The sequence below is a fragment of the Stegastes partitus genome, unplaced genomic scaffold (assembly GCF_000690725.1).
Source record: "Stegastes partitus isolate 25-593 unplaced genomic scaffold, Stegastes_partitus-1.0.2 Scaffold290, whole genome shotgun sequence".
In the NCBI taxonomy this organism is placed as follows: domain Eukaryota; kingdom Metazoa; phylum Chordata; class Actinopteri; family Pomacentridae; genus Stegastes; species Stegastes partitus.
The window spans coordinates 110708-125420 of NW_007578021.1; the positions used below are offsets into that span (position 1 = coordinate 110708).

Genomic DNA, 14713 nt, shown 5'->3' on the forward strand with positions numbered 1-14713 from the left:
AAATGAAGGTAAAAACTAATCAACTGAATGAGATTTTATTTTTTAATTTTTTTTAATTATTATTAAACTGAATTTGCTTCATGGAATCGGAATAACCTGACAGTAAATCAGACTAACTGAAATAAGTCTGGTTTATTTGCTAAAGTGCGGAACAGGCCTCGGAAGTCCGGCGGACGCAGAGACCTTTATTGTGAAGGGCGCGGCGGGGTGCGCGCGCTCATTGACGGCAGCTCAGAGGAAGAAGCGCCGCCAGGCAGCAGGACTGCAGCAAACACAGCAGTCTCAGCCTCATGCTTCGTCCTGGTCACTTCTCCTGCTCCTGTCCGCTGTCGAAAACATTGTGACACTATTTATTTCTCATTATTATTTTTTAATTATTCAGTGACAAACATAAGAAGTGAAGGGGCTGGCAGCAGGGGGCCGAGTCATGGAGCTCTACTGCCTGGAGTCGGACGCAGCCGTGAGAGCCCAGCCTGACCCAAACATCCTCTATGATGACAGAGTGCTGCAAAGTTTATTAACTATCGAGGACAGGTTTTTACCGCAGTGCTCGTACTTCCAGCGGGTCCAGAAGGATATTCAGCCGTATATGAGACGAATGGTCGCAGGCTGGATGCACGAGGTTGGTGGGCATTTTGTGCATTGATGAGCTAACCTCACCGCTTTAAGCTAATGCCACTTTTTTTTTTTTTCCTTTTTCTTTTTTCTTTTTTTTTTTTTTTTTGCATGTTGACACACACTTTCAAGCTAATTTTGGCTCCTAAAACTGGGTGTTTTAGTCCACTGAGAGTTAACCTGTTTGACAATTGAATGAGAATGACTCACAAAGGCGTGGGAGAGTCGGAAATTCCACAACGAAGAAAATGCAGCTTCAAAGAAAGAGCCTAGCTAGATATTTACATTGGTTAACAGCTTCCAAGTTGGCGTTTTCCGCTAATGAGCTAGCTCACGCGATAGGGGACAAGTTAATCTTAATTTACATGATCGAAAACCCGATGTTTTCCACCCACAATAATTATTATTAATTTTTAAAAGTGGCCCAGGCTCAGGGCAAGGCAAGGCAGCGTGAGTGCACAGACACTTTCATTTTCAAAGATAAGAAACACTTAGTGTTGGCAAACTCTACCTGTTTAAAACTGTCGGGAAGTGTTTCAGCAAAACGTGTGGACATTTTGCACACTTTGTAAAGCTTCTACGTGATTTATCTGAATTTTAAAAAATATTTCTTTGAAATGAGGCAAGCCCCAACAAGGAAGAGGAATTGAATGGCGAGGGGTGTTTTTTTTGCTGAAAGACTTCCTATTGAACTAATTTGTTTCTGCTTTGCTCTGACTTTGCAGCTTTGCACAAACTAAAGAGGTGTGAAAATGATTCATTTAACCTTTAACCCAATGACAACACCACAGCAGGAAAACATTACAGTCCTGCCTGCAAAAATCACGCTCATCTCAATGTGCTGTTCTGCTTTAAAGCAAACAGTGCAGCCTGTTCTGGAGGTTTTTCTTCTTGTACATCCAACTCAACGTGTGTCCTGTTAAAATTTCTCTCTCTTTTTCCAGGTGTGTGAAGAGGAGAAGAGTAATGAAGACGTCTTTCCTTTAGCCATTAATTATTTGGACAGATTTTTAGCAGTGATGCCCACAAGAAAGAATTATTTGCAGCTTCTGGGAGCTGTGTGCATGTTTCTGGCCTCCAAGCTAAAGGACTGCAGGCCGCTATCAGCAGAGAAACTTTGCGTGTACACAGACAACTCCATCACACCACGGGAACTGCTGGTAAGAAGTGGGATTTCAAAAGTCCCATTCATTCATTCATTCATTCATGGGAGCAGAAAAAAATGTTGTCACATTTTTGGATGATTTTATAATGCTAATAGCTGAATTGGTTTCACAGGAAGTATCCCATTTTCCTTATAAGTGGAGCTGTGCTCAGTACAGCCACATCCTTTCTTTGGATCCATGTGGACTGAGGAGGAGTGTGATGCCATCTAGTGCCAGTTATGCAGCATAGGATATGGATGTCATGCAGCATTCTGGATTTCAATTGGGCATAGAAAATATTCTACTCCTCCGTTTGTCCGTATGAGTCTTAAACATAAGAATCCTAATGACAGTCACCAGAACACTTTGGGCTCTTTCTCCCCAACATGCAGCTTATGAACCAACCTTTAGGACACGGATGTGAGTTATCGACCAGGAAACTGTGAAACGCTTCTCTTGAGAGCAAAGTAGTCCTATTGTAAGTTTTATGGCTTAGTTTTCTTTATTTATTTGCTCAAAAACATTTTACAAAATTGTAAAAGGAAAAAAAAAAAAGCCACAGCCTAAGATGACGTCTTTAAATGTTTAGTCCGACAAAGCCCAAAGATGATTCATTGACCAAACTGATTAAGCCCACGTACAAGCTTGTTCTTGACCTTCTGACAATATCACATGGTGCTCGCCGGCAAAATAGGTTTTCTCTGAAGTGGAGCTGCAGTTGATGATTCATGATCCTGAGATATTCTGCGTATTAATAAAGAGGAAAGACGGAATTAGTCAAGTAAAGATGCCGAGTGTTCTGTCCTCTGGCTGTCCATTGTGATGATTTGCTGCTTGTCTTTATGCTCCATGATAGTAAACTGAACATCTTTTGGATTGAGCATCGTAAGCAACTTGAAGACATCAAACTGTGGATTAAAAAGTTTAAAAGTTAATTTGTTGACATCAGTAATTGTTAGTTGCATGTGGACAGTAAAGCAACAGATCTCACCAGCTAAGAAGTTTGGACATTTCTGTTCTAAAAAATTACTTAAGGGCCGCCGCTTTAGCTCACCTGGTTGAACTGGCGACCCGTGTACAGGAGCTGTAGTCTCAGATGCAGCGGCCATGGGTTCGAATCCCGCTCATGGCCCTTTGCTGCAACCCCTTCCCCCACTTTCCTGTCTCTCTTTCGACTGTCCTATGCAATAAAGGCAAAAAGGCCAAAATAGTTACTTAAAAAAAAAACAAAAAAGTCTTAAATGACTACTTGTTGGTCGATGAACCATAAATCAGCTCATTCTATCAGTTCCAGACCAATGCACATGCTGAGGTTAAACCTGTTTTTTATTTCGGCCGAACTGCTCCGCATGCTCACTATACATCCTCCTGCATCGCCTACAGCTGTTGAGGGAAATGACATTAGTCCCATTTGATGCTCCATATTGTCGTAAGACTCCAGATTCCTGGATATCCTCCCAGGATGCACTGAGCAGGCAGCAGGAGCCTGTGAAAGCTGTAGCATCTCTTCCTTGTAATGAACACACTGCTGCTGCTGCTGCTGCTGCTGGCGCTTCAGCTGGAAGAGAGAAGTTTAAAGGGGGGTGGAGGGTTTTTTTGGTTTTTTTTTTTGTCAGGCAGCTGTCCAGGAAGTGAGCGTACGACAGCAAACCTCCGCCTCGTTCATCTCACAATCGCCGAACTTCACTCGGGCAAAAATAGGTTGAAGAGAAACATGTCTGCAGCAGGTTATGTTCAGGAAACCCACGTAAATGTGAATGATGGTTGACATTTCACATAGCAGATAAGCAGGTGTTGACGTCGGGGGGACCGTCCCTGTCAGTTGTTGGGGTTTCAGTGTTTACTACGTTTGCGTTTTTGGTGACACCTCTCCATAGTGGGAGGTGAGAAGTTGAAACGTATGTGTTTATTCATGACAGTGTAGAAATGTTGAATATGAATAGTTTTATGTGCGTCCAGTTCTTTGCACAGCTTCACGTTTTGTGAATATAAAAATGGTTTCTGTGTCAACACGTCTGCTCTTTTGGCTTTATGCAGCTCTATCAACCTTCTCTCTTCTTTTTCTCCCCTTATAAGCGCATAGTGAAATGACACAGTCAATCTGGCCTCTTCAACTTCCAAACTTTTACAGATTTCCAGTGTAAAACAAGATAAGGGAATTTAGTAGGATCTACTGAGCTTAGTGTTTAAGTTTTAATAACTCAGCTGTTCTAGTTTTGATTTTCAGACAACTTTGTGACTTTTGAACACAAGTTCCCATGATTTGAAATTCTGATTTTGAAAAAAACGCATCAAATTGCCCAACACCGACATATTGGTAGACTTTCCATTTCAGAGTCAAGTTGCCAGAGATCCCTTTTTATTGGTAATTTGAAGAAAACACCAGACTGCAGACTAAACCTTTACACCGGTGCCACCAAGTCTGTCACATGGTATCACCACAACCAGATTTGGTGGCACCACTTCCGCAGCCATGAAAGAAGGAATGTGTGTTTTCCTCGAAATGTTTGAAATCCCTTAACTATCAGATCTGAGCACATTCTAATTATTATTATGACATAATGAAATAACACGAGATAAAGTGCAGCATTGTTTCATGTGGAACAAAGTGTAAAACTCGGATCAAACACAGATGTGTAGAAACAAGGGCTAAATGGAAATGCATAATAGCACTTTATTGGGAGCCTGTTTTCCTTCCAGACAAGAATTTATGATTTGACTCAATAGACGGCATCTCCTCTGTAGTGATTTGATCTGCCTTGTTGAATTGGTTCACAGATCTGCATGCTGTTGTTGTAAGGCGCTAAGGTTTGGTGTTTAAAGTTTTTTGAGAGTGGTCATCAGTCTTGTTCTTCTCTGTACTGTATCTCAGCAGGCGAAACTTTGCTAACCACTGATGTTGAAATACACATTTTTAGTTGTTAGCTTTACTTTCTATCTCATTGTTGCTCATCGCCCGTGGGCTATTTGTTAGGTGTGCTGGGAACGAAGTAAGAGTCTAATTTGTTACTCAGTCTAACCAATACATCAATAAGAGCTGCTGGTATTCATGTGGTCATGCAAACATTGCTGAGATAGTTAGCGCTCAGTTTTCTGCATGGAGATTATATCGCCGACTATGATTTCAAAAAAAAAAAAAAACCCTTTAAAAACTTCAAATAAAATTGCACGTCAGTCACAGTCAGCAACTCTGAAACAGACAAGAAGAAAGCATTTTTAATACACGTCCATCCATCCATTTACTATACACTGCTTTAAATGGCTTTAAATTAATTAGCTGTCTTCAGTTCAGTTAACTCATTTTAATGAAGTTTGGTTTTAGAGTTCAACCACCTTAAAATGTGTACCAGCTGACGCTGATGCTTTAGGACAGTATACTTTTTCGTTATATTACAGAGTGATTAAAAAATATGGACATAATAGTCAAAAATCAAGCTTTGTATTCACAATCAAATGTGAAAATACAGCTTATAGTGACCATCGTAATGATCACACACAGATTTGGAGATGTGCAGTAAGATTTGAGAGCCTCTCCTAATGTCTGTCTTGATGTGTGAAAGTATTGTCATTAAACCGGCAAAGCAAAACTAACAGAAATCCTACAACAATTTGATGAGTTGATTTATCAGCTGAGAGTTTGGAAGCTTTGTCCCTGGTTGTGATTCTGATAGCGGTCTGTGTTTCTGAACACATTTTAAAAAGCATTTTTAAATACACTTTCATGACATTACTGTCAAACATGAATATGTTGGTTGGTTCTGAAGACCAAGAATTAACACATACAGGAAATTAAATGGTGAAGTGTGTGTGTACCTCTTTTGCTGCTGCAAAGACTCAGTATTAAGAGTCATCTCTGTGCTGCTGCCTGTGCAGTGCAAACTCACTGTAGCTGTTTGAGGCTTGTGACAGGAAGGAAGGGGCTAGCTGTCTCATTGGCAGGGCCTCTAAGCGGGGCAAAGCTTGTCACATGCCGGCGATATGAACACAAAGGATGCGAGGAATGAAAAAGGCACGCAGATAATAAGATACAGCGAGGAGAGATAAAGTGAAGAAATGCTACTCTTCTTACAGAGCTATTTCCTCTGGGGAAAGGGACGGGCTGTGATCTTTGTCACGGTCAATGGAGGCATGGCAGCATGCCATTTAACCCCCTGACTGAGTAGATTTTGCTCAGAAACAGAATTGGAACTGACTGACACATTTTCTCTCATCTTCCTTCTGCTTTAGGACTGGGAACTGGTTGTACTGGGAAAGTTGAAGTGGAACATGGCCTCGGTTATCCCCAATGACTTTATAGAGCACATCATTCGCAGGCTGCCCCTTCCCAAAGACAAGCTGGTGATGGTGCGCAAACACACGCAGACGTTCATCGCCCTTTGCGCCACAGGTAATGCGGCTTTGTATCCCTTCATGTGCCTTTTCTAATTTGTTTGCTCACTCACATGCTCAGTTTGCTGCCTTGTTATTCCTACATCCACCAGAATATTCCCACACACACAAACATTCTCCCATCGTGAGTCATCTGTGACCTCTTTCTTTTCTACTGGCTGCCTTATCCACTTTCTAGTCTTTCCACAGCCTGTAGTGTTTTTTTTTTTCTTCTTTTTCTTCACAGCTGCTAAAAGCTGCTTAAAGTGGTCATGCACATTTCTTTGCTAAGAGCCTGGGAAAACTCCTATCAGCGCTGTGTTTAGATTAGCCACACACACTGGTAATGATAGCGATTGTATCATACTATAACTTCTACGTAGGTATTCACGCACTGCGCTGAATGACTCAGGTGCAGCTGAACTCCTGCGCTACTTCCCTGCTGTTGTTTGTTGACAGGGAAGCTTCCAGGTTTAAAAAGTCAGGGCACTGATCCAGTGATCTTCCTTCCTCCTCCCATCCCGGCCTCATGTCCAAAATAAACTCTGGAGACTCTGGAACAAACTCAGATGTCCCCTCAGGCCTCTCCCTAGGTGAATTTGCATGGCATTCCTTTGCCTATACTAGGAATCCCTCTAATATTTTCATATCCTGGACAGAAATACTACTGCAGGATCACCTAATACACATAATATACAGGACTGCTGTGTCACAAGGCTGCCTTTCATCTCCTACCTCCTTTTAGCTAATTCAATGAAGAGAATAAATGAAGGAGGTCACTTTAGTGCAATGGAATTCCTTACAAACGTCAGTGTGGTCAGATCTGGCCAATAAGCACTTGTTTACTAGAGCTAGTTATTGGAGCCATTGGCTCTTTCAATGAGTTTCATGCCCTGTTAAGCACAGTTTTAGTGTCACTTTTTTTTTTTTATTTGGGTGTGTTTCAGTGGTCGCTTCTGCTATTCATAAGCAGCTGCTTATATCTGAGCACAAAGCAGCCGCAGTGGAAAAAAAAGGAGGCCTGCTGTGGTCATGCAGTAATGTAAATGTTTGGAGTTTTATATGGAGTTGAGATGTTATTCTTATATTGGAGGAGCTCCTCCTATGGACAGCTGCTCCCTGGAGGAGAAGATGGGCGTAGTGAAGCAGGCTCCTCTCCAGGGTTTAATCAAAGCTATCAGGCCACCAGGACTGGCTTGCACTGGGCTGGTCTAGTGCTATGGGTTGGACCTGGTTAGCTCTTAGCAATTCGGTGCCAATTCCCTGCCATGGACATGTTGAGACCCAGAAGAAGCTTGTGTACTTGTGTGCAGGTAATACACCGTCAGATTTGGAAATCTAATTAACTTTTCAAAGCATATTTTGATGGTGTGCCAGCTTGTGAGCTTAACAACAGATAGAAACAATCTAATAAAGGTTGGACAATACAGAACCGGTTGGTACAACGCAGAGTCCATCCTTCTCAGAAATTAACCATTCGATCCCCAAAACCCACAGGTGAGTTAGAAAGGCATGCTATGTTTTTAAAAACCACCATAATTCCACTATATAGCAGAGCCAGGAGCTGTAAAAACAGAATCGTTGGATTTTCAACTTTCTGATGATCCTTGAGCTAATCATCCCTTTATATGATGTTTTGTTGAAGCAAAGCCTAAAATCCGATTTCATCAGGATCACTTGACATGCCTTATTTAAAAATTTGCCAAAAATAAATTGTTTATACTAATGAGATTCTGTGAACAACAAAGAATTCTGCACTTTATAGTTCAACAGGAAGCGTTTAATGACTCAGCCGCGATCAACAGTCACACGACAAAAATTCTGGAAATTTAGAGCGGGTGTTCTTTGGCTTTTTATTTATTATTTTTTTTTTTTTAAACAAGTTATTGAAGTATAAAAACTAATTAAAAATATAAGTCACAAAAGGTGTTACAGTATGTAGAGTCACCATTTTTCGTAAAATAGTCAAGGAAAATCAACGTTAGTTATTCTTTTTTTTATGATTTATGACATTATACCTGTGTCATGTTGCACCAAAGACATTTTTATATTCCCTCTACTTCTAGTCATGGTTGTGCTGTTTCCGTAGAGGTCCAAGACTTTATCTTGCACCCACAGTAAGTAAAAATGTCATAAAAGCAAAAACGCTCACAAGTTTCTCGAGGTCTGGAAGCATTTGTAGATGTTCCAAAAAGCTTCAACTTGAAGTGGAGTAAAAGCCGGCCTTCACAGAGACTAAGGAGACACAATACCATTTTAATATGTGCACAGCGGCATATGAGTTCAAGTAGTCTCTACGCACTTGGTTGTACACATTAATAGGGACATAAATAGTTGTATCAGCACTGAGAAAATACAAGTAGAGGGTGAGAAGCTGAAATGCTGGCACCTCAGCAACATGAAGCTGATGTAGATGTCGGGTTGTCGGTTTCAGGAAGTTACAAAAATGGTTGGACACAGCCTCCTCCCAGTCCGACACTGGAAATATATGGGAGGAGGAGTTTCCAGACCAGCATTTCTGAAGAAACGCACTAGAAGCTTTAACACCACTGAGGAAGACTCAGAGTGATCAGATATTCATTAGAGTGATTAACCAGGTGAAACTGGAGTCACTAGAGAAGGATAAATTCAGCCACATTGTGAGCTTTTCAGCTCAGTACTGGTTTTCCTTGTTGTCCTCTCCATGGCTACCTCCTCTTCCGCCGCCTCCATCCAGGCCTGTTGTCACTTAAGTCTTTTGGACCTGGATATGGACTGAAGGGAGTCATGCCTGGAACTCATTGCCCAGCGAGTAGGAGGATTCCTACTCTGCTTTTCTAATCAGAGCTGAAGTTTCTATGAAGGAAACCACACAGGTTCCACCGTGCAGCTACGTCTGCTGAAATCCAGACTGTGGGAAAATCAGGTTCAGCTGTGGAGCATGCATATTGGAGATGATTCAGATGTTTTCACCTCTCATGCATCTCTCATGCTTCCTCTGGGCAGATTTAAGTGATGTTGCTCTTTGTGTCACAGTAAAAATGTGATTTCTGTCAATGTGGCTTAAAGCTGCTGCTCACCTAATCACACGTTAATACTCTTTCGTCTGCAGATGACCGCCTCGCCATGAACCCTCCTTCCATGATTGCCACTGGCAGCATGGGAGCTGCTGTCTGTGGCCTGCAGCTGGACCACAATGACCAGAGGCTGAGTCGAGACAACCTGACAGACCTGCTGGCCAAGATCACCAACACCGAGGTGGTGAGTACCACAGGGGAGGAAATTTATACTTGCCAGAAGTAATTTACTCAATAGTTTAAGTGCTACAAAACAATGCATTGTTCATAGCAATCATTGCAACATCTCACGACAGCAGCATAAAAGGAGCTTTAGTAAACAACAGCGATGACTTCAGTAGTGGCAGACTGAAGCTATTTACTTTTCATGGAGAGAGGGAGAGCAAGCTTTTGGCTCTTGGCTGGGGAGCCAGACTGCTGCTATAAAGAGCAGCGGCAGAGGGAATGTCTTCTTAAAACTCAGAGCCCACATTCTTGTGGTAGGACACATGCAATTTCTTTGCATGGCTCCCACTTTAGCTGTGTGCCCCTCCTGGTGGAGGAATACGTTTGTAATGAAGACGAGATGATCTTTTCCAGGAAAGAAGCATTAAGTTATCCAAACTGTCATCATACCTGCAGACAAACCAACTTGTGCTGAGCTTTAAAATACTGCAGAATTAAGTATTACTGCACATAACTCACAGTCACAATGAACGTATTTACATTTTATGCAATAATAACTATCTTGAAATTTGAATGCTGTTTATAGACCTTATTATAATATGTAAGTCATAAACCACACATGCCATTAAAATAATATTTTTACAGTTCATTAGTGTCAAGCAGTATTTTATACTGTATGCACATGCTGTGTTGTAAATGTAGTGGGAGTGAATGGGCCTCCATAACAATTCATTAACTAAAATTTGTAATTTACAGATGATCAATGGGCAACACAGCATTTTTTGAAAAATTGTTTTGAGTCTATAGTCTATGCATACAAAGATATAAATACAGTGATGTCTGCAAAGTGTGTTTAAATATTTATAACTGAACGTATAACTGTTATCAATCAGAAAAGCCATCATGGCTGCAAAAAATTACGAGCATCTGCTCATTTGACGCATGGATAATTTTTTGCTGCTGCACAGCAATCATGCTAATTAAAACAAAACACGACATATACCATACGTATGCTTTCATTGTCAAAATATCTTGTGATACACAGCAACAGTTCAGTGCAGAAATCCAAAAAAGCCACAGAAACAACACTGTTGCCTCTTAGCTTGTGGTTACGTTGCCATGGTGATGTGGGCCCCGCGACCCAGCCGTCACAACAGGCGCTCCGACTGCAGCCCATCGGGTTCCAATTATTCGTACATTTTAAAGGAATGTTGGCCTCTTTGCGAGCTGCGGCTCATTCTTTAAGAGTCCTGCAGCCGGTTCAGGGAGGCAGACCTCCCACATCTTCAACACAGACCTGCAGGGGGGGACGGAGACAGAGAGAGGATCCCCTTTCATAAGAAAAGTTGTCCAAAAACATCCGGTCCCACTGTCCTATATTCTGTTTTACACCCAAACTCAGGAGGTCAGAGTGCAGTAGGTCAAAGCCATTTCCTCTAGACCTCCACATGGGATTGACCGTGCTGTAAACCCAAGAGGGGGGAGGTGGAGGATGGGAGTCCAGAGTTTCAGATCTGCTTATCTATTCCCTTATAGACCCCAGAGCTCTTTTAGGACCCCTGACTCCCTCCCTCCCTCCCTCCCTCGCTTGTTCGGTCATACCACAGACATGCACATGTCTCGTGTCAGAGGATTCCTGTGCCCACCGTGCAGCTCGCTGCTCGGCATTGTTGGTATTGGAGTGTGCTGGTACCCATTGTTCTGGTCATGATGCAGACAGGACCACCTACCTCAAGACACATAAGTCCCTGCTGGTATGCCATGCATGTGACCAAAGCTGTTAAACAACTTGCATGTTGTATGAAATGTCAGCATTTTGCACGCTAGCGTTTGCCGACAGGTGTATTGATTCAACCCTTTTCCAGTCTGTCCATTCGTCTGCGAATAGAATTAGCAGTTTTATTTATAAGTATAGCAAGCTGAGAAAAAACATTTTGAAGTGTTGATGTGGTCGCACAGTAATATTTACGTCTACAGACTATTTCAATTCTTTGAATCCTTGACTGATATTTTCAGTGATTTACAATTACATACTATAAATTTCATTGTGAAAAGCACAAAAACAAGTTGGGATGTAATCACTTTAAATGTCAGCAGACTGTATTGCAGTATTATTCTTACATGTTTTGCTTTGTGTGGTGAAATTAGTAAAAATATATTTTTTCTAATACATTGAACTGTTGTGATAATATTTTGGTATTTTTCTTGTGCTTTGATTCCCACGCAACTTTCTACTTTGTTAAAATGAAAAATGCGACTGCGTGATACCTTGAGTGGAGGGCAGCAACACTATTATATGTAATTCTAAACAAAGGCAAAACGGAATGCAGGCAAAGTCTGCAAAAATGATTCTGGACTCGAGCGGGTTATGTGTCTCAAACCCAATGGAAGTGTGTATGTTTAACCACTGCTGACCCTTTTTGTTCCAGGATTGTTTGAGGGCGTGCCAGGAGCAAATAGAGCGTGTGCTGGCCACCAGCCTGCAGCAGGGGCAGCAGTACCCGCGGGAGACCGGCGTCAGAGCCGGCAACAAGGCGAGGGAGCAGCAAGACCAGTCCAGCACCCCCACAGACGTGCGTGATGTCAACTTATGAACTCCCATCGTCACCTGACTCATACAGCACTCATGCCTGCCTACCAATGAACTGACGGGAGTGAGGGAGCCTGAGCTGCCAGTATCTACGTCAGGTCGCCCCTCGAGTGATGGTGTGACAATCTATGAACTTTTAGAAATTAAGAAATTTCTAGTTTTTCTCCTTTTTGCCCCATTCACACCTGGTTGGGTGTACTTTCACCTTTTGTACGGGCCACATGTAATCCAACAAGCTATTTAAAACAAAAAACAAAAAAAGGTAAATTCTTGAAAACTTGATAGTGCCTTAGGTTCCTCGAGTGGAAACCTGAATATATTTTCATACTTGAAAAAAAAAAACAGCATAATTATATGAAATATACATTTTTTGATACAACCTAGCAAAAATAAATATGATAATGTATATTTAGCTAGCATTTAGTTATGTTATTCTTTAACCATCTTTAGTAAACAGTTATCAATTTACAGTTTTAATGGGATTTTCCTTGTCTGAAAATCCGTATAGCGGTGATTGAAATGCTGATAATACAGTACACGCCAATTATACTAAGCTGATATCCAGCCAGAGGAGCGCTACTGCAGCTAGCGACTCCATCTATCATACTGTGCACCTGTAGCACTGCTTTCTATTTATGCAGAAAAGTGCTGGCTATGAGTGGGCTGGGCCTGCTCACAGAGGAAGGACATGAAGATGGTTTGAGGTCTGGAGCAGTGGCTTCTGTCTGAAAACGTCTCGATTCCGCTGCGAACTCCACAGACCGGAGTGTTAACAGGACTGTATGTACATGTATTTGAATTCAGCAAGGCTACATTGTTATTGTACTTTTTTTTGGTGTAGCTCATACATGTTAGAGAGCGGTTTAGGAGTGTTTAGTTGTTAGTATGGAGGGGATTTTAGCCTTGGCGAAGTAGTACCGATGTCACGTTACTAGAGAAAAAAGGAGATTTGGCAAGTTTTTACCAAGTTTGAGAGGAAACGTAAGCAGGTTGAAGGGCTTCCAGAGAGGTTTTTGGAAAAAAAAAAAAGAAGGAATGTGGAAAGTGGTTGGAAAATGCAAGAAGTCTGGGTTGATGAATGGCAATGAAACAGTGAGTAAGTTCATTTTAAGCTTTATAATGTTTCTGCGGTTGCACGAAACTTGAGTGACACACAGGAGGAGGTATGATCCCTGGTGATGTCCAGGGGATCAGTTTGGGTGTGCTGCAGTTTCTCCTGTTATCAATTTTATCATTTAACTTGTTGCAGAGAGGGCGACTTGGAACAATATCGATGCACTTTTAAAACACACTCCTTAAGATTGGTAAGGGGATGATGGTTGAGGAGAGTTCAGTGGTTTTTGGGGTCTTTTTTTTTTTTTTTTTTTTTTTTTTTTTTTTTTTAGTTATTTTTTTCTTTTTTTTTTTTGTTAGTTTTTCTTTAAGTTATTTGATTTTTTTCTGGGCTGGATTCCCATGGGGGTAACGCACGTTGTCTTGAAAGCTACGCCCCTACAGGTGAGTAGACAATAGATAATCGGTGTTATAGTATAATAGTATATAAACTAAGAAAGCCAAGTCACGTGTAGACTTCAGTGCGATTATTTAACCTTGAACTTGAATTTTTTTTTTTTTTTTTAATTCATAGCCACCCCTCCCAATAGTTCTTTCAAAAAGTTACATACTGTGTCCTGCATATTGTTGTTCATGTTTTGTTCTTTTTATGTACACCGCTCTCTGAAGTTTTAAAACTGCCATTTGTGTGTGTTTTACACATGTGTATATAACCAATTTCTTGAGCAGAAATGCTTGAAATCCTCATTACACTTTAGAACTGAAATGTAGTTTCTAAACTGTATTCATGCATGTTCGACTGTGCAAAAAGCCAAATATATTTTCCCCCAAAAATGCTTTAAGCAGAAAAATGTTTATGCTATTAAAGGTTTTGTTTATAATTTGAAAGAGATAATTCCAAAGTAAGATAGATTATATACGTCATTCTCTTGCTGCTATGAAGCTTTTCTTTTCTAGTCTTACACAAAGATGCCTTATTGTCATTCACTTGTGTGCTGCTATATTATGAAATGTTGTATATGTAACAAGGCTTTTCTGTTGTATATGTACCGGAGGGAACGTAACACAGTTTGGTGCGGGACTGGAAGTACTTGTGTTTGCCGATCTCTTTGATTAGCATGTTTTATTCTTTTATTGTTTCATTTGTATCTTTATATTCTATCATATTCTTGCTGCTTCTTTGTAATGTTTGTGTACCTCAGGTTAATTTGGACAGATAGAGCGAGAGCCCATCTCACCATTACCTCATCACACTTGACATCACACACACACACACATCGACTTCACTCTTAATTTTTTTGGACGGGTTTCACTTTGCTTCTGTCTGGACGAGAGGAAGTGTGGTACTTCTACTCTTCAAAATGAGAAATGTCAGCCGCCAGATTTCACAGAGCAGTTCTAAGTGCCTACTTTAAATTTCACGTATCTGGTGCTAAGTCAAAAACAGCCTATACTGTATGTTATACATGTATCGGAAAGACAAAAAAAAAAGTAATTTTTTTTCCTGCTTGGAGGTTCATTGACATGTTTTGATCAGTTCATTGAAATAAAGTGAAATATTGTTTATTTTTGAGGTACCCATTTATTCAAAGTTCAAACCATGAGAATGTTTTATCATTGTTTATTGTGGTTGTTACTTCAAACTCCTCTCCCACTGTCCCCATGTGCAACCACATAGTGTACCTCAACAATTTGTCTTCAATAAATTGGCTAAAATCATG

At 41.0% G+C, this 14713-nt stretch overlaps 1 protein-coding gene across 1 annotated transcript; it reads left to right on the forward strand.

Moving 5' to 3' along the window:
* The first annotated feature begins 239 nt into the window (after window positions 1-239).
* On the forward strand, window positions 240-14712 carry LOC103358100 (G1/S-specific cyclin-D2). Its single transcript, XM_008282921.1, has 5 exons — window positions 240-622; window positions 1560-1775; window positions 5988-6147; window positions 9220-9368; window positions 11779-14712. Exons 1-5 carry the CDS (start codon window positions 428-430, stop codon window positions 11941-11943), a joined length of 885 nt encoding a protein of 294 aa, XP_008281143.1. The 5' UTR covers window positions 240-427; the 3' UTR covers window positions 11944-14712.
* The last annotated feature ends 1 nt before the right edge of the window (window position 14713 follows it).

Excerpts from the sequence above, each read along its gene's own strand:
- LOC103358100 (XM_008282921.1), top strand. The coding sequence starts at position 428 with ATGGAGCTCTACTGCCTGGAGTCGGACGCAGCCGTGAGAGCCCAGCCT. Across the intron at positions 623-1,559 it reads TCGCAGGCTGGATGCACGAG|GTGTGTGAAGAGGAGAAGAG; the intron begins GTTGGTGGGCAT and ends CTCTTTTTCCAG. Across the intron at positions 1,776-5,987 it reads TCACACCACGGGAACTGCTG|GACTGGGAACTGGTTGTACT; the intron begins GTAAGAAGTGGG and ends CTTCTGCTTTAG.